A 24,114-nucleotide genomic window follows, 5' to 3' on the forward strand; every position below is an offset into this window, starting at 1 on the left:
TAAAGGAATACTAGCAAATATGTAAGAAAAAGACATATGGTCTTTTCTGCTGCTTGTGGCAAATGTTCATTTGTAATTTTTTGTGACTTGTTTTTCCTTTTTTTAGTTCTGTTATGTAAGAAAGGATTTCATAGAGTCAAAACCTAGAATATAGATTACTATGGACCCTGGCGGTGAAGGGAATGCAGAGTTAATTTGTTTGGGGTGATAGAAACATTTTTATAACGTATAATGGGGCTACTATAATTAATAGTACAATTATAATACTATTCTTTCATCATCTGTTACAAAGGTACCACAGTAATGCAAGGTATATACGGGAACTCTGTATATTTTCTGCATGATTTTTCTTACTTACTTACTTATTTATTTATTTATAATCTCAGGTCATTTACAGAATTTCTGGGCTAACTGGGATTTCAGTTTTCCACAAGCTTATCCTGTTTTGACAATCTTTATTTTTTTCTGGATGGGAAAACTGTTAAAAACATTTCAACATCTCTCTTTGCTTTTTGCTTTTTTTAGTACATTATTTAATGAGATATAAAACAATTAGGAAACAGTACCTATATATTCATCATGGTGAAGTTTGCTTTTTACTTTAGGCTAATTGTCTATATGTATGTATATGGGAATATGTAAACATTTTCATTGGGGTAGGAAGTCAAACTTAAAACTCTGTTTAATCCTTACATATGCAGTCCTTTTTGCTAAAATTTCTCTTCGGAATTCATCAATAATATCAAACTGCTACACTCCACCCTCTGAATTCCAAAAAGACATTACAATATTCAAAAAAACCTTAAATCAATAACAATGCAAATACTAAATCGTATCACAATCAATTTAAAGAAATACAGTTTGTCTTGGGGCAAAGTCCTGTCTGCCAGAGACCACTGAAACTTACAAAACAATTTATCTGTTTCCAATACACAAATGGACAGACAAAGGATAAACATTTTCATTACAATAAGGAGAAATTGGGAGGGAAACCTGAGTCACAGGTCCTCTACAGTTCAGTAAACCTGCAGGGCATCCTCCATTCGATTTCAGTCTGAGAGTTCATTCTTTTTTTTTTTCATTTATTCCTCCCTCCCCCAAGTTGTTTGCTCTCTGTCTCTGTGTGTTCTTCTGTGACCATTTCGATCCTCATCAGCGGCACCAGGAATCTGTGGTTTTTTTTTCTTTTTGTTGCGTCATCTTGCTGCGTCAGCTCTCCCTGTGTGCGGCTCCATTCTTGGGCAGGCTGCACTTTCTTTTGCACTGGGCAGCTCTCCTTAAGGGATGCACTCCTTGTACGTGGGGCTCCCCTATGCGGGGACACCCCTGCATGGCACGGCACTCCTTGCGCGCATCAGCACTGCGCATGGCCAGCTCCACACGGGTCAAGGAGGCCCGGGGTTTGAACCGCGGACCTCCCATGTGATAGGCGGATGCCCTATCAATTGGGCTAAGTCTGCTTCCCTGAGAGTTCATTCTTAAGATGACGGTTTCCTCTTTTTGGTGCCTTATGGGAAACCACCCTTTCTACATGCTTGCCCAATGGTCATTTTCTTGGTTCCAACCTCATCAAGCATCTGGATGTTAACCAAGCTTCAGACCTCACCTTCCAAGAGTGTTGGGATGATTGACACACCTCACCCAATCTTTAGGTTGGAGTCCTAACCCCCCTAATATTTGCCTCTCTCTGGGTTCAGGGTTCCTTGCTTCCCAGGACTTGTTTCTTCCTGGGTTCAGGGCTCCTCCCTTCCAGCTTGCTTCTCTTTCATCTCCGAGCTTACTTCCCATGGCTCCAGATTAAGGCTTCAGCATCAAACTCCATCATCAAAAACCCCTAACTCTGTCCTTTGCCATGTCTTTTATCTGTGAGTCTCCACCCACCAAGGAGTGGGGACTCAAAGCCCTAATCATAATCACACCAGCATAATCCAATATCTATTTTTGGAATTCATAACCATTTCAAACTCCTTCCACAGGGAATCAAACAGATATTTGCATACCAATGTTCATAGTGGCATTATCCACAACTGGCAAAAGATGGAAGCAACCCAAGTATCCATCAACCGAGGAATGGATAAACAAGCATGTGGTACATATATACAATGGAATATTATTCAGCTCTGAAAAGGAACAAAGTTCTGATACACATGACAACATGGTGGAACCTTGAAGACATTATGTTGAGTGAAATAAGATTCAGGAGGGCAAATATTGTATGATCTCATCAATATGAAATTATTAGAATAAGGAAATTTATAGACTTAGAAACTAGAATACAGGTTACCAGGGTCCAAAATGGGGGTAAGGAATGGGGATTTAATTTTTAATTGGTACAGAGTTTCTGTTTGGGGTGATGGGAAAGTTTTGGTAATGTATAGTAGTGATGGTAACACAACATTGTGAACGTAATAAACACCTATAAATTATATATCTGAATGTGGTTAAAAGGAGAAATTTTATGTGGCATTATTTTGATAGAATAAAAATTAAAAATAACAACAAGAAACAAAAGCAACCATAGAACTGTACACCACAGTGAACCCTAATGTAACCTGTGGACTACAGATAATTATACAATCATAATAATATTCTCTCATCAACTATAACAAAAGTACAACACTAATGCAAAATGTCAAAATGGGGGTGGATATATGGGAACTCTGTATTTTCTGCATGATCTTTTTTTTTTTTAAAAGAGTTATTTAATTCCTGCCCCGCCCCCGCCCCCGTTGTCTGTTCTCTGTGTCTATTTGCTGCATCTTGTTTCTTTGTCCACTTCTGTTGTCATCAGCGACAAGGGAAGTGTGGGCGGCGCCATTCCTGGGCAGGCTGCACTCTCTTTCGCGCTGGGCGGCTTTCCTTACAGGCGCACTCCTTGCGCATGGCGCTCCCCTATGCGGGGGGCACACCTGCGTGGCAGGGCACTCCTTGAGTGCATCAGCACTGCGCATGGGCCAGCTCCACACGGGTCAGGGAGGCCCAGGGTTTGAACCGCGGACCTCCCATGTGGTAGACGGACGCCCTAACCACTGGGCCAAGTCTGTTTCCCTGCATGATCTTTTGTAAATCAATACCTTCTCTAATTTAAAAAAAATTGATACAAAAAGTCTGTACACTAAAATTTCTTTTTGCTCATATTAAACAAAAAGTTGATGAAATCCTTTATTACTTATGAAGTATTGTGAACATGTACTTACCTATTATTCAAGGAAAATCAGTTAAAATATATAATTATACAAATGAGGCAATATAAATGTTTAATCATTATAAAAATTTCTCAGATTTTTTTTTATATTTTAGCTAACTATATCATAGTCATATGAAGTTGTATTTTCCATTCAAAAAAGATGAATATTTTAAAACATCAATATCTCTTATGAAATTTGTCCTATTGTATTTTCAGGAAAATATCAATATAACTATTAATTTTTAGATTCTAACTCTACTAGTATAATTTGAAAATTAGTCAAATAATTTTTTTTAATATTGAATATTTAACAATGATTTTCCTGTAAATTTATAGTAATAGTGTACATTACTTTAAACAGTGTGCTGGTTAGGTTCATGTGTCAACTTGTTCAGGTAATGGTGCCCAGTTATTTGAGCAAGCAAGCAAGCACTGGCCCAATTTTTACTGTGAAGATATTTCCTGTTCTTAAATTATCAGTAAGTTGATTACATCTGTGGCTGATTACATCTAGAATCAACAGAGGAGACTGCCTTCAGCAATTAGAGATATCTTATCCAATGACTTGAAGGCTTTAAAGGGAGAAGTGATCATTTTAGTAGTCAGAAGAGAGAATTTTCATTCCTAATTCAGCCAGCCAGCTTCTCCTGGGGAATTCATTGAAAATCTTCATCAGAGCTCCCATCTTGCAGCCTGTCCTACAAAATTGGGACTTGCACATCCCCATACTCAAGTGAGACAATTTTATAAAATCTCATAATATTTACAGATATCTCCTGTTGGTTCTATTTTCCTAGAGAACACTAACATAAACAGTAAATAAAAAGTTACAGTACAAGACCAAAATTTTACTAGCTTGTAATAAAATATCTTTAATAGTCAAAGAAAAAGCCTTCTTCTAATAATTCAATTCTAAGGCCACTGGCATGTATTCTTGCAAACTGATATGATCCTTCTACTTATAAAGTCCTTTGATCCAGTTAATATCCAAAGGTAATGGAGCCTTGATAGTAGGTGAATCACTTTCTTAAGTAATCATTTAATCTATGGTTACTACAGTTTATGAATTCCTAAATTAAACCCTGCCTCTTTTCTTTCTCCTTTGTAAAAAATGTGGCATATCTATATCTCAACATTTCAAATAAAATCAAAGTAATTTCCTACCAGAAGCTGAAGTAGTATCCTCACTGTCATACTTCTCATGCCATTCCATAGTCCTGTAATAGCTAAGCATAACTTCCCACAATGCTTTGCAGAGGTCAGCAAGGCATGGAATATAGCTGTCTGGTGTAACGTGCTAAAGAAAATAAGAAAAGCCAACTTTGAAATCATTACATTTACTTTCACACTTAAAGTTAATCCAAACAAAATATTACATTAGTAATCAAATTCACCGAAGAATGATAATTAAGAAAATTTCTTCCACTGACATATTTAACACAGGAATTTAATTATTAGAAAATTCTTTTCAAATAACTCTCATTTCAACATGGCTTTTATTAGTCATTAGGAATACCAGTACATATACTGTGAATGAAATTATATTCACAGAACTAAAAAGTCAATGAAAAAATTATTGAATTAGCAAGTATTCTCATAAACAGGAGTGTAAACTTCCTCATATTTTTTCAAAGACATGCTTCTAAGCATGCAATCACTGCTTTATCGTCAATCTTGAACTCAGTTCACAACTTTCAAAAAGGTGATCAGTTTTACAATTCAATCATTTCATATAAATAAATAAAATAAGCACCATTGACAATCTCTAAATTCTTTAAACCAAATGGATAGCGATATTCTATATCTGACAGTAACATTTTAAAATGTTTTATATAAACATTGCTATGAAACAATATGTGATCCCAAATCTTCTCCATCATGGGAATGCATGGAATTCCCCCCCCCCCCCTTTTCTTTGTAAAATCTATCAGTTTATCACTTTCCCCTTTTCTCTGCGGGCAGAGAAAGGCCTCTATTCTACTTTGCATAGTGCCCAATTGTTAGAATGCAGCACTAGCTCATAATCTGGTATTATCTAGCATTTCTTCAGGTTGTGATCAATCTACCAACAAGTAATTACACTGATATAACACTGAAGGTTAAGACTCTGATGTAAGCCATTTGAGGTAAAGAGTTATAAAAATAAGCTACAGATAGTTTGATGTGGTTGATGCTAAGAAAGTCACAGTAGGTGAAGGCTCTGTCTTTGAAAAAGATATTGCTCCCTATAAGGGTCCCTCCCTCCTTCCTCTAAACTACTAATTTAATAAAACATTCATTTAACAAGTAATGGAAAGAGTAACTTTTAAGAGTTCTTACACTTTCATGTAACTATGTCAAAACTCTAAAACTAAACTGAGGGAAATGAAAAAAGGAGGTTAAGCTCTGGAGTCAGCCTTCCCAAGTGGGGTTTAATACCAAGAATGTTAAGGTGGTTCAATCTTAGAAAATCTATCAATCTATTTCACTATATTAATAGGGCAAAGAAAAAGAAATCAATGACTATCCTCATAAAAGCTGAAAAATACCCTTGATAAAATTCAAAACCCATACCTAATAAAAATGAGTAAAAACATAGCTCATCCAGCCCACAGGCCCAGCCAGCAGCAACTTTAAGAGCTCTGGGGTGTTTTGGGGGCCCCAGGCCCAAAACTGAGGGAGTGCTGAGCTCCTAGCTGGCGGACCTCTGTCGCATTCCCCAATGGAACAGCAACAATCCCCCAAGCACAAGGGCAAAGACCAGTGAAGAAGGATGATCTAATGATGGGCCCTTGATAATGATGACTATGCTTATGGGCCTGTGTGCTTGAAATTTCAAGTAGGTCTAGAGCAGCAGGGTGCCTAAGAGTTACCTCCTGAAAGGTTCCATGTTGCTCAAATGTGGCCATTCTCTAAGTCAAACTCAGCATGTAAATGTATTACCTTCCTCCCAGTATGGGACATGACTCCCAGAAATGAGCCTCCCAGGCACCAAGGGATTACTACCAAGCACCAGCTGGTATTATAACTAGAAAAGGACCTTGAATAAAAGGAGGAAATGGCAAAGACAAATGAGTTTATATGGCTAAGAGACTTCAAAATGAGTCAGGAGGTCCTCAGAGGGGTAGCACTTATGCATGTCTCAGCAGGATCCCAGAGACAGCCAAAGTAGATACAATGCCAGGTACTGGTGCTCCTGAGGGCAACGGACACACACAGGTTCTATGGTCGTGACAGATGGCTCTGAGTTCACTGCCTTGCCAGTAGTCCCTACTTTGGAATTTGGGCTGAGTGTGATGAAGTTGGACTCAGATGTGACCTCTCTACACATGCCCCTTTTGTCACTTTTACTGAACCTGTGGCTGGCACTAGGGTTGGTGTATGCTCAGGAGACTTGAATCTCTGGACTGGCCATGTGCCAGCTGGGCCCTGAGCCTCAGCAGAGTTGCAACACCTACTCTCCAGTTCATTAGATATACCTAGGTCAGCTAACAGGGAGGTGAGGATGGTCAGCCACCACCCCAGGGAAACAAGAATCTAGAACTGCAAGCAGGAGAATCACATCCATCAGCCATATGAGATCTAAGCCCCATCTTGATTAGAGGTGGAGTAGACATTGCCATCCCAGAATCGACAGGATGGAGGAATAAAATATGGATCACAGTGGACTTATTGGTAGTCTACTACAGAACTATTGTGATTCTAGCAATGGAAGGAATTGTATCATTGATGTGGAGAGAGTGGCCATGGGAGTTGCTGAGGGCAAGGAGAGGGAAGAAGAGGTGTGATATGGGGGTATTTTCAGGACTTGGAGTTGTCTTGAATGATATTGCAGGGACAGACGCTGGACATTATATACCCTGCCATAACCCACTGAATGGACTGGGGGAGAGTGTAAACTACAAGGTAAACTATAATCCATGCGGTGCAGCAGTGCTCCAAAATGTACTGACCAAATGCAATGAATGTGCCACAACGATGAAAGAGGCTGTTGGTGTAGGAGGAGTGGAGGGGGGTGGGGGGTGGGATATACAGGAACCTCTTATATTTTTTAATGTAACATTTTTTGTGTTCTATGTATCCTTTAAAAAAAAAAGACAAATATTTTACAGAAAAAATATTTTTAAAAAGACAAGTAAATATATATTCTTTAATGTAAAAATCACCAATGTTATATATGAAACATATCTCTAAAACAGATGCTAAATCTCTGCTAATTATAAATTAAATAGCTGGTTCCAAATCAAAAAGAAAATAATAAAGAATGAATGTTTCCTAAAGATGAGGAAATTCAAAGCATGACTACTATGGTCAGGAACAAGGGAAGGATGCCCACTATCTCCATTACTATTTAACTACATTCTGTAAGTACTAGCCAATGAAAGTAGACTACAGAAAACAAAGGCGAAAAAAAAAAAAGGAAAAGAAGATACAAAACTATTTCAATCTGCAAATATACATGGAAATTCCTGAAGAATCAATGAAATTTAAAAATTCAGCAGGGTAGTGGGTTATAAAAATAATATGCAGTGGGGAGCAGACATGGCTCAAGCAGTTGAGCATCTACCTCCCACATGGGAGGTTCCAGGTTCAGTTCCCAGCACCTCCTAAAGAAAAGAAAAATACAGACAACGAGCCAAAAAGAAAAAAAAAGCAGACAACAAGCAAAAACAACGAGCAGACAACAAGCACAAAAGCACAACCAACCAATAAGCAAAAACAACTACCAAAAACAATGAGCAATAGACAAGGCGGCCATCTTGGGGGAAGGGGCACACAGAGTTTTCTGGGAAGATGGCGACTAGAAAGACACGGGAATTTCTTCTTTCCCAGAAAAGTAGTAGAGGACAGGCAGAGACAGCCTGAAAAATATATCTTCTAGGGTTTAGGATACCAGGGGAAGGCTGGACACCACTCAGAGGAGAGAGGGACAAAGGAAAAGAAACACGACAGCAAAGCTGTGAGTTAAAAAGCCAGAGATGAAATATGTGCCAAATGTTCGCTATGGACATAGTAACAATCTGAGGATATTATCTCATAATCTGTAACAAATGTTCTACCACAGTATGTTCAGTTGATAGGGGGGTGATGTTTGGGAATTCTGCACATGTGCATGATTGTTTTATAAGTTTACAACTTCTGTCATAAAAATATATTTTAAAAATAATAAGAGGGTGGGCTGGGGGAAAATATATACCAAATGTAAGATAAGGACTATAATTAGCAGTAAGATTTTGGCAATATTCTTTCATAATTTTCATAATTTGTAACAAAGGTCTCACAATGCAAGGTATTGGTGATGGGTTGGTATATGGGACCCCTGTATAATGTTATGCGTGTTTGTTTTTTAAGTTTATAACTTTTACTATACACTTACTGTTTATGTATGTTCATATATAAAAGATATAAAGATAATAATAATAGGGTGGATTTGGGAAAAAATGCCTTGATACTAGTAATATTTTAAGAAGGCTCTTTAATCATTAGTTTAAAAAGTCTCACAACAATGCATGGCATTGATGGTAGGGTGAGGAATGAGATCTGTATGATGTTATGTATGTTTGTTTAAGTTCACAACTACTAGTATACAGTTATTACTTATGTATGTTTATGTATGAGTGATACACTTCAATATATTTTTTTTTAAAGTGAAAAAAAACTTATGGGATATAGTGAAGATGCTCTTGAGAGAGATATATATAACCATAAATACCTATATTAAAAATGAAGAAAGAGTCAAAATCAAAGATCTAACTGAACTAGAGAAACTAGGAAAAGAACAGCAAACCATTCCCAAAACAAACATAAGGAAAGAAATAATAAAAATCAGAGCAGAAATAAATGAAATTGAGAACAACCAAAAAAAAAAGAAAAGAAAATAGAGAAAATCAACAAAACCAAAATCTAGTTCTTTGAGATCAATAAAATACAAAACCCTAGCTACACCAACAACAAATAAAAAGAGGATGCAAATAAATAAAACAAGAAATAAAAGTGGCAAAGTTATGAGTGACCCCACAGAAATAAAAGGATTACAAGAGGATATGATGAGAAACTCTATGCCAAAAAACTAGATAACCTAGATGAAATGGACAAATTTCTAGAAATGCACAAACAATCTAAACTGACACTATAAGAAATATAACAACTCAACAAACCAATCACATTTAAAGAGTTTCGGGAAGCAGACTTGGCCCAATGGATAGGGTGTCTACCTACCACATGGGAGGTCCATGATTCAAACCCTGGGCCTCCTTGACCTGTGTGGAGCTGGCTCATAAGCAGTGCTGATGCGCGCAAGGAGTGCCGTGCCACGCAGAGGTGTCCCCCACGTAGGGGAGCCCCATGTGCAAGGAATAAGCACAGTAAAGAGAGCCGCCCAGCACGAAAGAAAGTGCAGCCTACCCAAGAATGGCACTGCACACACAGAGAGCTGACACAACAAAATGACGCAACAAAAAGAAAACACAGATTCCCAGTGCCGCTGATAAGGATAGAAGTGGTCTCAGAAGAACACACAGCAAATGGTCAGAGAGAGCAGACAACTGGGGAGGGGGAGAAGGGGAGAGAAATAATTTTTTTAAAAAATCTTTAAAAAATGAATAAATAAATAAAAAGATTGAATCAGTCATCAAAAATCTCCCAACAAGGAAAAGTCCAGCTACAAATGGCTCACAGGTGAATTCTTCCTAGCATTTTGAGAAGAATTAATACCAATTCTGTTTAAACTCTTCGAAAAAAACTGAAGAGGGGGAAAATTACCCAACACATTTTATGAAGTCAAATCACCCTAATATTAAAGCCAGATAAAGACTCTACAAGAAAAAAATTTATAGATCACCCTCTGTAATGAACTTAGATGCCACAATTCTCAAGAAAATACTTGCAAATAGACTCCAACAGCATATCAGAAGACTTACATATCATGACTAAGTGGGATTTATTTCTGGTATGCAAGGCTGGTTCAACATAAGAAAATCAATCAATGTAATACACCACATTAACAAATTGAAGGAAAAAAACCCCACATGATCATCTCAATCGATGCAGAAAAGGCATTCAACAATTTCCAGCATCCTGTCTTGATAAAAAACAATTAGAATGTTAGGAATAGAAGAAAAATTCCTCAATATGATAAAAGGCATATATGAAAAACCAACAGCCAACATTGTACTCAATGTGAAAATGTTGAATGCTTTCCCTCTAAGATTGGGAAAAAGACAAGGATGCCCAATGTCACCATTGTTATTCAACATTGTACTAGAAGATCTAGCTAAAGCAATTAGACAAGAAAATGAAATAAAAGGCACCCAAATAGGAAAAGAGGAAGTAAAACTCTCACTATTTGCTGATGACATGATCCTATATTTAGAAAATTCTGAATGTCTACAACAAAGCTACTTGAGCTAACAAATTGAGTTTAGCAAGGTGGCAGGATACAAGATGAACATGCAAAAATAAGTAATGTTTCTGTACACTAGTAGTGAACAATCTGAGGAGGAAATCAGGGGGAAATTTTCATTTACAATAGCAACAAAAAGACTCAAATACCTAGGAATCAATTTAACCAAAGAACTGTAGGACCTATATGCAGAAAACTAAAAAACAGTGCTGAAAGAAATAAATTAAGACCTAAACAAATGGAAAGATATTCCATGTTCATGGATAGGAAGACTAAATATTGTGAAGATGTCAACCATACCCAAAGTGATTTATAGACTCAATGCAATACCAATCAAAATTCCAAAAGCCTACTTTACAGAAATAGAAAAGGCAATTTCCTAATTCATTTGGAAGGAAAAGTGCGCCCAAAAAGCCAAAAGCCTTCTAAAAAAGAAGAGTAAGATGGGAGAAATTTTCCACCTTCCATGTTCCTGAAATGTATTACAAAGTTATAGTGGTCAAAACTGCATGGTAAGGACACAAAAATAGACACATGAATCAGTGGGATAGAAATGAAAGTCCAGAAATAAACCCTCAACTCTATGGCCAACTGGTTTTTGACAAACCTACCAAATCCATGTTGATGGAACAAAACAGTCTCTTTAACAATGGTACTGGGAAAACTAGGTATCCATAACCAAAAGAATGAAAGAGTACCCCTATCTCACTCCCTATATAAGAATCAACTCAAAATAGATCAAAGACCTACATATAAAAGCCAGGAACACAAAACTACTATAAGAAAATGTAGGGAAACATTTTAAAATGTTAAAAACATTTTAAAGTGGTGGTTTCTTGGGCCTTCCACCCAAAGCACAAGCAACAAAAGAAAAAATAGACAAATGGGACCTCCTCAAAATTAAGCACTTTTACACCTCAAAGGACTTTATTAAAAGGGTGAAAAAGCAGCAGACTTGATGGGAGAAAATATTTGGAAATCACATGTCCAATAAGGGTTTAATATCCATGCCATATAAAGAGATGTAACAAGTTAACAATAAAAAGACAAATGACTAATAAAAAATGGGCAAAAGCCTTGACTAGATTTATGTCCAAAGAAAAAATATGATTAAAAAAAAAAACACATGAAAAAATGTTCAACATTCACTAGTGATTAGGGAAATGCAAATCAAAACTATAAGATTTCATCTCACACCTATCAGAATGGCGAATATTAAAAAGACAAAGAACTAAAAGTGTTGGAGAGTATATGGACAGATAGGAACACTTATTCATTTTTGGTGGAATGGTGAATGGTATAGCCACTACAGAGGACTGTTTGGCAGTTTCTAAAGAAGTTGAATATAGATTTGCCACATGACCTGGCAATTTCACTGTGGGTATATACCAACAAGAACTGAAAGTAGTGATAAGAACAGACATCTGCACCCTAATGTTCATAACGGTGTTATTCACGATTGCCAAAAGCTGGAAACAACCCAGGGGTTCATCAACTGATGAAAAGATAAACAAACTATGATGTATTCACATAATGGAATACTATGCAGCTGTAAAAAGTAAAGTCATAAAGCATATCACAACATGGATGAACCTGAGGGATATTTTGGTGAATGAAGCAAGCCAGACACAAAAGAACAAATACTATCATTGTACTACTATGAACTAATATACTGTATGATCTCATGGAGTTACTAACTTGGACATGGGTCACCGGAAAATAGAACTGAGTTTAGAGAATGGAAAGCTGAAGGTTAACTTGGGCAGAATTGGTAAAAATGATGTGTGTTAATCTTTAGAAATGAATTGAAAAGGTGAAAGCCCAAAATAATGTTTGTAATTAGCAGTACTAGTATGTGAGTATAAAAGTGGTTTAAAGGGAAAGTCTAAGCTCAAGTATATTACTAAAAATAAAGCTAAAAACTGTAACATGGAACTGGATGTGAAATATGAATATGGGTAAAATTGCATCTATAAGACTGTTTTTCTTTGAAGCTGAACAAATATATTTAAATACTATAAAATGTTACTATTAGGTTAAATGAAAGAAACAAGACACAAAGTATACATATTGTATGATTCCATTTATATAAAATGTAAATTAAATCAATTTATAAAGATGAAATTAGATTAGTGGTTATGTAGGGCTGGGAAGGACTGCTAAGGGGTGTGGAGCTTTTTTCCTCTGGAGTAATAAAACTATTCTAAAATTTTTCATGGTAATAAATGCATAACATTGTGATTATATAACACTAAAAGTTACTAATTATACACTTTGGCTACATCATGTGGTAAATGAATATATCTCAACAAAACTGCTTAATAAATAAATAATTGTGCAAGAATTGCCAGAAATAGCAGCTATGTACGGCAGAGGAAGAAAAGAGATTGAGAGGTAAAGAATTTTCTTGTTTATTTTTGTCTGTTTTTTGTTTATTATTGAAATAATTAAAATGCTCTAATAATGATTGAAGTGATGAATGCACAACTATGTTTTTATACAGAACACCACTGACTGAACATTCTGGATGAACTGTATGTTTTATTAGTATGTATCAATAAAATTGATTTGTTTTTAAAAAATAACATGCAAAAAACAATAGCATTCATATAAACAATAATAAGCATTTTAAAAACATGAGAAAAATCATGTGTAGCAGCAGCAATAAAAGATAAAGATTTTAGGATTAAACATAACAAAAAAGATCAAAACCACTAAGGAAAAAATAAATAAAAAACAGCTATAAAATACTGAAAGACATAAAGATAGACTTGAACAAATGGAAAGCTATCCTTTATTCTTGGTTAGTATGTTCAAATTATCATCCACAAGTCTGTTAATCCTCCCTAAGTTAATTCATGAATTTACTGATACCAATAAAAAATTCTATATATAGACCCAAACTCATACAAAGATCTAGTATTTGATAAAGAAGTTATTGTATGTCACTAGGGCAAATGCAGTCTTTTTCATAATTGGTATTGGCTCAACTTGATAGTAAGTTGAGTTGGAAAAAAGATAAAATTAGATACATTTCTCACACCATACAGAAGAATAAATTCCTAATGGAGCAGAGATTCAAATGTAAAAAAATAAAACTATACTAGTACTAGATGAAAATATGGGCCAATTTCTCTTTAACCTTGAGATAGGGAAGCACTTTCTAATTGACTACATTTTTTTTAATTGCACAGCAAAAATAACCCTCATCCAAGTCAAAAGACAAACTAGGACAAAATATTCACAACATATATAAAAATAAAGGGCTAAAATTACAAACATTTAAGGAAATCTTAGAATTTTGTGGAAAAAAAAATGACCCAACAATTGTTTTTAAAAATGGGGATATAAAAATAGAGATATAAAAATAGAGATATAAAAATGGCCCTTAAATGTATGAAAAGATGTTCAGTTTCACTCTAATAAGGAACTTTTGATACAATTTCTCACCCATCAGACTGGCAAAAATGTTAAGGCTTGATCATACATACTTTGTTGGCAAGGCTGTGGAAAAACAAGCATTCTCTCACACACTGCTGGTAGGAATGTAAAACAGTGCAAGCCTATGGAAGAAAACCCTTCGACCCAGCAACCCCACTTCTAAGAATTCATCCTGAGGAATATTTATGCACAAGGTTATTTACTTAAGGATTATTTGTGAAGGCAAAATATTGGAATCTATCTGAATGTCCAGGCACAGAAGATTGGGTGAATAAACTATAACACATACATGCAAAAGGGTACTATGCAGCAATAAAAGGATGAGGAGGATCTCTAAGAACTCATACAGAGTCATTTCAAGGAAAAAACAAACTGCAAAAGAGGCAAAATATGTACACATTTTGTTTCATAAGAAAAATTTTTGAATACATAAATCTGCTTATCATTACAAAAAGAAACACATGAGTTGGTCACCTTAAGGAGTTATGGGAGAAAAGTAAGGAATACAGAAAAGAGTGACAATTCTCTGACTATACAACATTGATTATAGACATCTATTTACAGAAGAATTAGAAAGGCTATTCAGATTTATACATGGCTTTCAAAAATCAACAGAAGATACTTTCACATATTTACACCATAATTTTGAGTAGTTTTTCACATTTACTTTTATAATTGCTATCTTTATTATGTACCGGTCTTGATTTTTACCCCTGGTTAATTTTTACCACATCACTGCACCTGCCCTATGTCTTAGACGTACACACACATAGTGAAAACCCAGACTTATGCACGGGGTCAAGAAAAGACTACAAGCAGAGAACAAGGCAAAGTAAAATCACAAAAAATGTTTTGGGCTGAAACTCAGCAGACCCTCCCCTGAATAAAGGTACTCCTCTAAAGGTCCATTAATCTAACTTTTATCACCTCAACTTTGCATATATTTATGTTTATGTTATTCATATGGATTTACTCTAGTTATATCCCAACTTTCCTTCTTACAGTTAAGAGGGAAGGCAATGTTAACCTTATTTTTACCCAAAGAAAATTAATTTCTATCATAGAGGTTACAGTTTAACAAATAAACCAGATATGTGAACCTTAGAATTCCTATCTTCTATTCTCTACCCAATCACTGTCTTGCTATATTATTTGCCTATTTATATGAATAATAAATAACAGTAAATAGTAAAAAGGAGATCCTTTACTATATTCCTGCATGGTGATCTGTTAACATTTTATGTGTTTGGGTCAGACACACACACAGGAATATATGTGCTGTGTTTTTCAAAATAACTTGAAATGTAGTAAAGTTCTAACAGGCTTTTTCTCACTAAGCCAATTCAACTGTAAATAACTTGCAGACCTAACTAATCCACTGTGCATACCTAAAAGTCTCCCAAAAGAATCCAAATTTTATTATCTTCAAGATGTTTATATATATAAACATTCAACAATATGCTGAGCACCAGCTAACAAGATGATTCTAAAAAAGGAATAAATGTAGAAATCCATTTACTAAATACTTATACAGTAAATAGTTTAAGAGAAAAAGACAAGGTAGATAAATAAAAAATAATATTTTCATTAGTTTAAACCTAGAAGTGTTCTCTTTCTACTTGAAGACTCTGCTGGCAATAGGTTGAAAGAATTACTTCATTTCAGAACTAGACTCCCAAAACTACTTTCATGCAGCCAACTGGTATTCACTCTCAGATATAAATGCTTTCATGCTTTTCACACATTAAAACTGAAATCTTAGCAACCAGTAGTCTCTCATTACTTTATATCAAAATCACCTCCAAAGTTCAAACAGAGAATCTTACTCGCAGAAATGGGTGAACCATAATCAAAAAGATAATCCATGATTAGTGGTAATGTTCCAAAATGTGTTTATCAACTGCAATGAATGTACCATACTAATGAAAGAAGTTGTTTATGTGGGGAAGGGTGGGAGGTGTGGGGAGTGGGCATATGGAAATCCCTTATATATATATATTTTTAATGTAACATTTTATGTAATCTAGGTATCTTTTAAAAATAAATAAAAAATATATTTAAAGAAACCAACAAATAAATAATTGCATAAGTAATCTAAAAATATTTGGCCCAAGGGATAGGGCATCCACCTATCACATGGGAGGTCCAAGGTTCAAACCCAGGGCCTTCTTGACCTGTGTGATGAGCTGGCCCACGCGCAGTGCTAATGCGCACAAGGAGTGCCGTGCCACGCAGAGGATCCCCCATGTAGGAAAGCCCCACGCGCAAGGAGTGCGCCCCGTAAGGAAAGCTGCCCAGCGCAAAAAAAGTGCAGCATGCTCAGGAATGGCACCGCACACAAGGACAGCAGATGCAGTAAGATGACGCAACAAAACGAGACACAGATTCCGGGTGCTGCTGACAAGAATACAAGCGGACACAGAAGAACACACAGTGAATGGACATAGAGAGCAGACAACTGGAGCGGGGGGAATAAATAAAAAATAAATCTTTAAAAAAAAAAAAAGGTGAAGCCAAGGAAAGAACTTGTATCTCTGAATTTACAACTCATACAACTTCCACAATGGACAAAGGCCTAGACAAAGAACTGGAAGCCTTGGGTCCCAGGTGGCACCAGTTCCATAACTTACCAGTCAGATGACTTTAGACAATAAACCACTCAGACAATAAACCACTCTGGATCTGAGTTTCACCTTTAATAAAAGAGTGCTGTGGCATCTGGATCTGTATACCTCACTACTGGTTTGAGTCATTCACTGATTACTAAATACCTAACGTTGCAACTCAGTTCAAGTCTCAACTAAGGGGCATCTTTAGTATAAGACCAGGTAAACCCAGGCAGAGGAATGCCATACTCATAATCCCAGATCTATAAAACCAGACAACACATATCAGTAATAGCAATGGAAACCTTGAGTTAATCAATTTAAAAAATATTCACATAGTGAGACAGCCTAAGGAACTAAATAATATGTCTTGAAATGAAAATTAAGGCTAGATGACAAATAGTCCATAATAAGTACTTCTCTAAGAGCTATTTTCCACTGCACTCTTTGACTGCAAGCTAGCAGCAATTTATTCAGCAAAGGTTCTGAGATGAGGGGAAAAGAGAAAAGAGGTATAGTCTTAGAAATATCTCAAAAAATATGGAGAAAAATAGGGAAAATTTTAGTAACCTCAAATTAAAGATAAAAAATCCAGAGCCTCTGTAAGAGACATACATGTCTAGTAACTTTGGAGATCACAAAAGGTTAACAAATAAGCTAGAGAAGATTCACAAATCTGGGTAAAACAATCTAAGAAGTTCAACACAGCTTTTCCACCATGCTAAAAATTCAAACATCAAAATAAGCTCCTGTGTACTTAATCCAATCCTAAGTAATGCTCTCACAAAATCCACAAATCTGATTACCCATCTCATCACTATATCAACCACTTCATAGCTCAGAGTAACACTTGGCACCATCCAATTCTATTATCAACCATCTCAAGCAACCTAACTGGAGAAAATAAAAATCATAAAATTAGCTTATTAAAACCAGCAACATCTCAGCCTTGTTTATGAACAGTAAATTTAATAAGAATCTAGACATCATTTCCAAAGAGGGTAAATCCAGAAATGAATATTAGCAGTTTCTTTCTGAAGGTGAAATATATAGTGAAAGAAGGATATCTATCATCTTTTGGAAGTTGCTTAATTGCAAAGTTAGAGACAAATATGAAAGAAAGGGAATACTAGATTTAGTCTCTGAATTTTCACTATATAGTTTACTTTTTTTTTTTTTAATTGATGTACTGGAGCTGGGGTTGAACCCTGGACCTGGTATGTGTGAAGACAGCACTCAACTACTGCACTACACCCACTCCCCTATATAGTTTACTTTTATACCTATCAGAAACCACTACTACCAAATCCCTATAGAAGTTCCAGGAAGTTAATATTTTATATTAAAACATGAAAATAAAAAAAAAATTGGGGAATGTCCTTAAGGTATTATTTTGTTTTTATTTCACCTTCAGAGCTACCACTCTAACCACATTCCAACCAAGGGAAGAAATGTTTGACATCCTCACAGAGATCCAAATGTCTGGTCCATTCTCTTCCCTGCCCTCACCAACTAACAGAGATTTCAAAAACTAACAAAGAGTTATCAATATTCTTAAATGGATGCTGCTAGCACTGTAAGCTCACATTAACAGAAATTGCTGGGGAGACTAGTGAGGACAGCCCAGGGGACTAAAAGCATCTCTGGGAGACTGAACACTGAACCAAATAAGTATCTGGGCCAAGTGATGCCAAAAGATTAGAGACTCCAATCCGACCTTCTAATTACTTCTGTTAAACGCCAACTAGTACAAAATGTGAACATCATTAGAACTTTCTAACCATTGGAAACCAGAAGCAGCACTGTACAGCAGAAAGAGGACTCAACTCCCCAACTTTGTGACTCACCTAAGTCAAGCCTCATGCATATCATTTCATGACACTGAACTCAAGAGTTAAAGCAAATTACCTGGCATCTCTCTGAAGCTTAAAAAAACTATGATTCTCCATAGATAAAAATATGCACATACTTGTGGGAAATCTTTGCTTGTTCCAGACTGGGTTCATTCATGATTTAAAAACAAAAATATCACAAGTACTGTTAATACTAAATATGTACATGCACAAAAAAGTATATGTAATATGTACAATACAAGTGATCCCAAGCTGGAACTAACTAACTAGAATCATCTGGTGAAGTAGACAGAAGGCACTCCTTTAGTTCCATTCTCAGGTTTTTCTAATTGCTGCTGAAAAGTATTAATCAAATAAACAGCTCAATACAATAAAACAAAGTATGGGTGATTAGAATATGTAATTATCTTTAAAAGTTTCAATTAATAAAATGCTACTGACCTCTTATGCTGGTCTGAGGTCATCACACACAAAAAGGCATTATTTAAATATAAAAACACCAGCAAAATAATAGAAGGGTTTCTTGGCAGGTTTCAAGGAATGGCTTTCTACCAGTAAATTAATTTTTGCTTCTGCTGATAACTGTGTGCCATATTCTAAAAATGCGCTAAAAAAAATGGTAAAATCCCAACCCTACCACCAGTCTAAATAAAGGTTGTTTTTTTTTTAAAGCCTGGACAGCAGAGAGGCCTTACCACACTTGAGCCAGTTTCAAGGATACAGAAAACCCCTCCACTTTCAGTCAAGAGAAAAGCTCAAATAACTACAGCCCAAAGCATGCATTCCACAGACAGACTAGTTCTAAGGTGCATCTAGAAACAACCAGATCACCATACTGAAAACTCATTAAACCAAGCTAAATAATCTACTGTTCTGTTCACCTGCCTTGTCCTCTCCTACTCACAGGTTATTGCTCACGATAGTTCCTTTACATCCCTGAACCTAACCATATCATTCTGCCTGTTGAAATCCTTTAAGTTCAACTCAAAAGTTGCAGCTTCCTCTTAATAATAAGGTAGTTTTTGCTGTCCTTAGAATCTTAAAGAATTGTATTGACCCCTTTGACACTTTACGCTATTCGAATTTTTCTTACTCTACCTCTGATCATAATGAATTTGTCCTTACTATATTTATGTTCTAAAGTCTTTAAAGCCTTCTTTATCCTTGCTGAGCTGAACTGATTACTTGATTAACAAAAGTTGAGTACTGACTATAGAACTGGTGTATACTTAGCAAGTTCAGAATGCATTAAATCTTGTTTCACTTAATTTTTTGTGGTGTTTCTCCTGGAAATTCTATTAACAATTAAATATTTAACAACTCTTCAAAGACCTGCTTATTTCTAAAAAAAAATGAGAACGTCCTGTTTCTCTCATATATCACCCTCTGAGAACATACTACCAAGTACCACCAACATTGTTCTGATGCAGCTGTGAGAACTGTAGATACAGGCCCCAAATGTAATTATTTAGTCCCAGAGCTTATGCTTCAAATCCAAACATAAATCTTGTTAAATATCACTATACAGTATGTGTACGTGTATTGTATAAACTGAATGTGTGGTATATACACTGTGTGTATATGAACAAACACATGGTACATGTAAACACACACTGCTATACACTGCTATATACATACACACAATAATATATATGTATGCATATATAACACACATATACAACACAGAAAACTGCACTCAAAAAAGATGAAGTGTCTAATCATGGCCCTAGACAGGTGGCATTGCTTTAGTTATCCTTCTTGGGAGAGGCAATCAACCACAGGCCCTGAGCATTCCTGCATGTTCTTTCTGAATATAATAAAAAAAGAGGTCCTGACCACTCTTTTACCCAGACCATTCTCAGGAATGTATTTGCAGTCAGCAACCTTGAGAGATGAGGTAATGCCTTACTCCAAACAAAAAGCGGGTTTGCTTCCACTTACTATAAAAGCAATGAATCCCCCAAATTCAATGTTCTTCTCCTATAAAGCAACTCACCACAAGTATTCATCTAAGCCCCCTTATGTGCCCCTATAGGAATTAAAGACATGGAGGAAGTAAAGCAAACAGAAGCTCTAGCTACTACTTTTGCCCTGAGCAATAAAGACTTTTGTCTGGCTCTCAGGTGTCTAGTATCTTCTACCAACATCCATAAAAAAAAGAGCATGCTAGTTTGTCAGTAAGATAAAATATTAGACCCTTCATCGTTCTTAACAATCTTGAGAGTAAACGACAGGGAAAAAGCAAGAGCTGGATGAACTTTCCTTACCTATATTCTGATCAAGTTTTAATTTAAAAAATTTTCACAACCAATTTTTTTCTTTAAATCATTAGAAATCAATATATAAATTCATATATATAAGAAAACTATATATTATAAAATACATGATAAAAATAAATCTGACAACAGATTTCTTAAGAGTATTCTAAAACTGACCAGAGTAAGCCTTCAAGTAAATATTATTCCTCTAAATGAAAACATTTCTCTCTTCCATCAAATATTCACATTTGTAGTTTCCAGCTAAAAAAAGTAAAGGTGCACTCACCTACTAATCTAATCAACCAAATTAACCTCAGCAATCAATGAAATGTTCCAGTTTCATTTCCTTTACATCTGAACTATGATTGATAACATGAATTACTCTTGATTTGCTACCCTTTGGTATCTAAAAATTATGCTATTAAATAACAACTAGTCACCATTCATGTGATTATGGAAAGGAATAAAAGCAGATACTGCTGATGAGGAATGCAAATTGAAATACAATTTCTAAAGGGCATTTTTGGAATTATTAACCAAAAACATTTAAAATGTAAAAGCTTTCACACTACAGTTTCATTTCTTGTGATTTACCCTTAAAAAAAAAAAAAGATGTATGCAAAGATTTAGCTTTAAGAATATTTACAACACTGTTGTTTAAATGACAAAAGCTAGAAATAACAGAAATTTCCAAGAGTATGAACTGGTTAGTTAAATCACAGAAACACTGCTATATAGAAATATTGTCAAGCCATTAAAAGTTAAGTGAGTAACATATTTACTGCATGGAAAATTGTTCATAACATAACAAGTAAGGAAGAAAAGTTAAAGAAGAGGTACACAGGAATATTACTTTTAAAAGGCTATTTGCTTTAAAGGGCTATTAAAATAGGCAGCTTTGCATGACAGACTTGTACATAATTATTTTCTTCTTTTGCTTATCTATATTTTCCTATTATTAATATGTATTCGTTGTATACTTTTAAAATATGCATAATTTGGGGGAGGGGGACTGGGCTGGTTTATTGGGGCTGGTCCCAGGCGCGGGACCCTAGAAGAAGGTGTTGGGCAGGAGGCGGTGGGACAGCGGGAACTTGATCTTGGAGTTATGGAACTGCTTGGCCGCTGGCGGCGGCACTTTCTGGTCTCGGTCTCCTCCACTTTCACCCCCCTGGATGAAGTGGGACGTGCGAAGTGGGTGCGCGCGCGCGCGGTGCGGGGTATCTAAGTTCCGGTCTGGTGGGGAGGAGCTCGGTCAGCACTTCCCCCGCCCCTTCGTACCGTGCCCCCCAGGGATGTAGAACCTCCACATTCACTCTGAGGGGCACCACACAGCCCCCAAAGGCGACGAGATTCGCTTGCCTTTCACACCGCTGTTTAAGCCGCTGTTACTAGAAACTGCAGTTCTTGGGTTTGGGTGCGATTACGTAGGATCTTTTGGTGAGTAGGAGTTTAAGTGTGGTAATCTTCTTAATGGAGTCAATTACAAGAGAATGAAATTCAGAGAGAAAGAAAATCATGGAAACAAAAGGCTGACAGCAAGGAAACCTGGAACAGAAGAGACCAGCAGACCGCGCCACGTGTCTTGACAGGTGATGCAGGAGTCCAGGATCACCCTCAGCCCGGGTCTGGGAAGAAAGCACACTGCCTGATGATGCCTTGATTTGGACATTTTCCCAGCTTGGAAGCTGTAACCTTGCAAACTAATTAATTCCAGCTGTTAAAAGTTAACTCAGTTTATGGTGTCTGCTTTGAGCAGCTTTAGTTAACTAGCACTGTGCCCTTAGAATTTAGGATCAGAAGAATGTTTTTGAGTCAAAAGAGGAATGTGTTTTTAAGTTTTTATATGAATATTTAAAATAGACCCTACCTTCAACAAGGATTTTACTGAAGATACTAACCTTCCAAATAATGATGACATGTGGTATATTCAATATCAAAAGATATAATGAAAATTTAGAAGTTTAGAAGAATGTAAAGCATCAGACTAGACTTCAATGTGTCATTCTATGACGTATGCATATGAAGCACCTGTAAAAGTTCATTGCACAGAGGTGCTCAATAGATCCTGGTTACCTTTCCCTCCTGTTTGACCTAATCAAATTTGATATGTATCAACATCATACTAATCAGAAACAAATACAGCAATTTAATTTATTCAAGAAACATTTACCAAATAATTACAATGTACCAAACACTGTGAAAACACATACTAATGCGTTTTTAAAGTGTTTTCTCTCAAAAAATGAAACAAAATAAAACAACCAAAAAAAAAACCACTACCTTATCATTTAGGAAAAGAGAATATAAAATTCGGTAAGGCCAATTGGAAATGATCAAGTGCAAAGTGATTTGAGATGTCAATTAGCTTAGCCAGAATATCAAAAAATTAATCAATAACTATTCTAATTAACATATTGCAATAACTTCTCCAGGGAAACCCATCAGCCTGTCAAATAGATGTTATAAAACATAAATACTTCATAAGTTTTAAATAACCCTAAAGTGTTTCTCTACAAGGTCACTGTGATGGTTTGAAGCTGTAGGTACCCCAGAAAAATATGTTCTTCAAGTTAATCTGTCCCTGGGGGTTTGAACCCATTGTAAGTAAGATCTTTTAATGAGGTTACTTCAGCGAAGGTGTGGCCCACCTGAATCAGGATGGGTCTTAATTCTATTACCAGAGTCTTTAAAAGTTGAGTGAAATTCAGAGAGAGAGAGGAAGCCACGGGAAGCAAAAGGATGGACACTGAAGGAACCTGGAAGTGAACACAAAGACCAGGAGACAGTCGTGTGTTTTGCCATGTGACAGAGAAGTCAAGGGTCTCTGGTAGACTTCCGAGAGAAAGCATCACATTAACGATGCCTTGATTTGGACTTTTTTTTGGCCTCAAAATTGTAAGCTAATAAATTTCCATTTTTACCACAACAATTTCACAGTATTTGCTTGAGCAGTCTAGGAAACAGTCACTAAATAGAGCTTCCACTAGGTGTCTATAAATCACGCCACAAGTTGGGTAAACAGGTAGGGTACATCAAAATGTAAATGCTATTACAAACAAGGCTTAAATTTTTAAGTAAATAAAATGACCACTGTGATCCTGTAGATTACTCCTTACCAAAAGTGAATGAAATTTAATTCTCATTTGAAAATCTTGCTGCTAAGTATCAGCTATTTAGTTGGGCTTTAAAATAATGTATACATGGTTTTTAAAGAACCTAAATGATTGGTCTATAAATAGTAAGAAAAATAGAAGAAAACCAGACTAAAATCAAGTTTATAAAAACAAAAACTAGGCTTTTAATTAAATCATTTAGAAATATGGTTTAATACAGTAAAGAAAGAAAAAGTCATTCAATTGAAAACTGACTTTGAAAAGCTCAAATA

General features: G+C 35.9%; 1 protein-coding gene and 1 non-coding gene across 2 annotated transcripts in view; both read right to left on the minus strand.

Moving 5' to 3' along the window:
• Positions 1-24,114, minus strand: part of VPS50 (VPS50 subunit of EARP/GARPII complex) — a 171,730-nt gene that overhangs the window by 83,069 nt on the left and 64,547 nt on the right. The window contains exon 13 of the mRNA XM_004475696.4: positions 4,352-4,484. Within this exon, the coding sequence (XP_004475753.2) occupies positions 4,352-4,484 (133 nt within the window). The remainder of the gene's footprint in view (positions 1-4,351; positions 4,485-24,114) is intronic.
• On the minus strand, positions 22,020-22,150 carry LOC111759764 (small nucleolar RNA SNORA68). Its single transcript, XR_002793656.1, has one exon. It is a non-coding gene; the product is annotated as a small nucleolar RNA SNORA68 (small nucleolar RNA).

The sequence above is a fragment of the Dasypus novemcinctus genome, chromosome 5 (genome assembly GCF_030445035.2).
Source record: "Dasypus novemcinctus isolate mDasNov1 chromosome 5, mDasNov1.1.hap2, whole genome shotgun sequence".
NCBI lineage: Eukaryota > Metazoa > Chordata > Mammalia > Cingulata > Dasypodidae > Dasypus > Dasypus novemcinctus.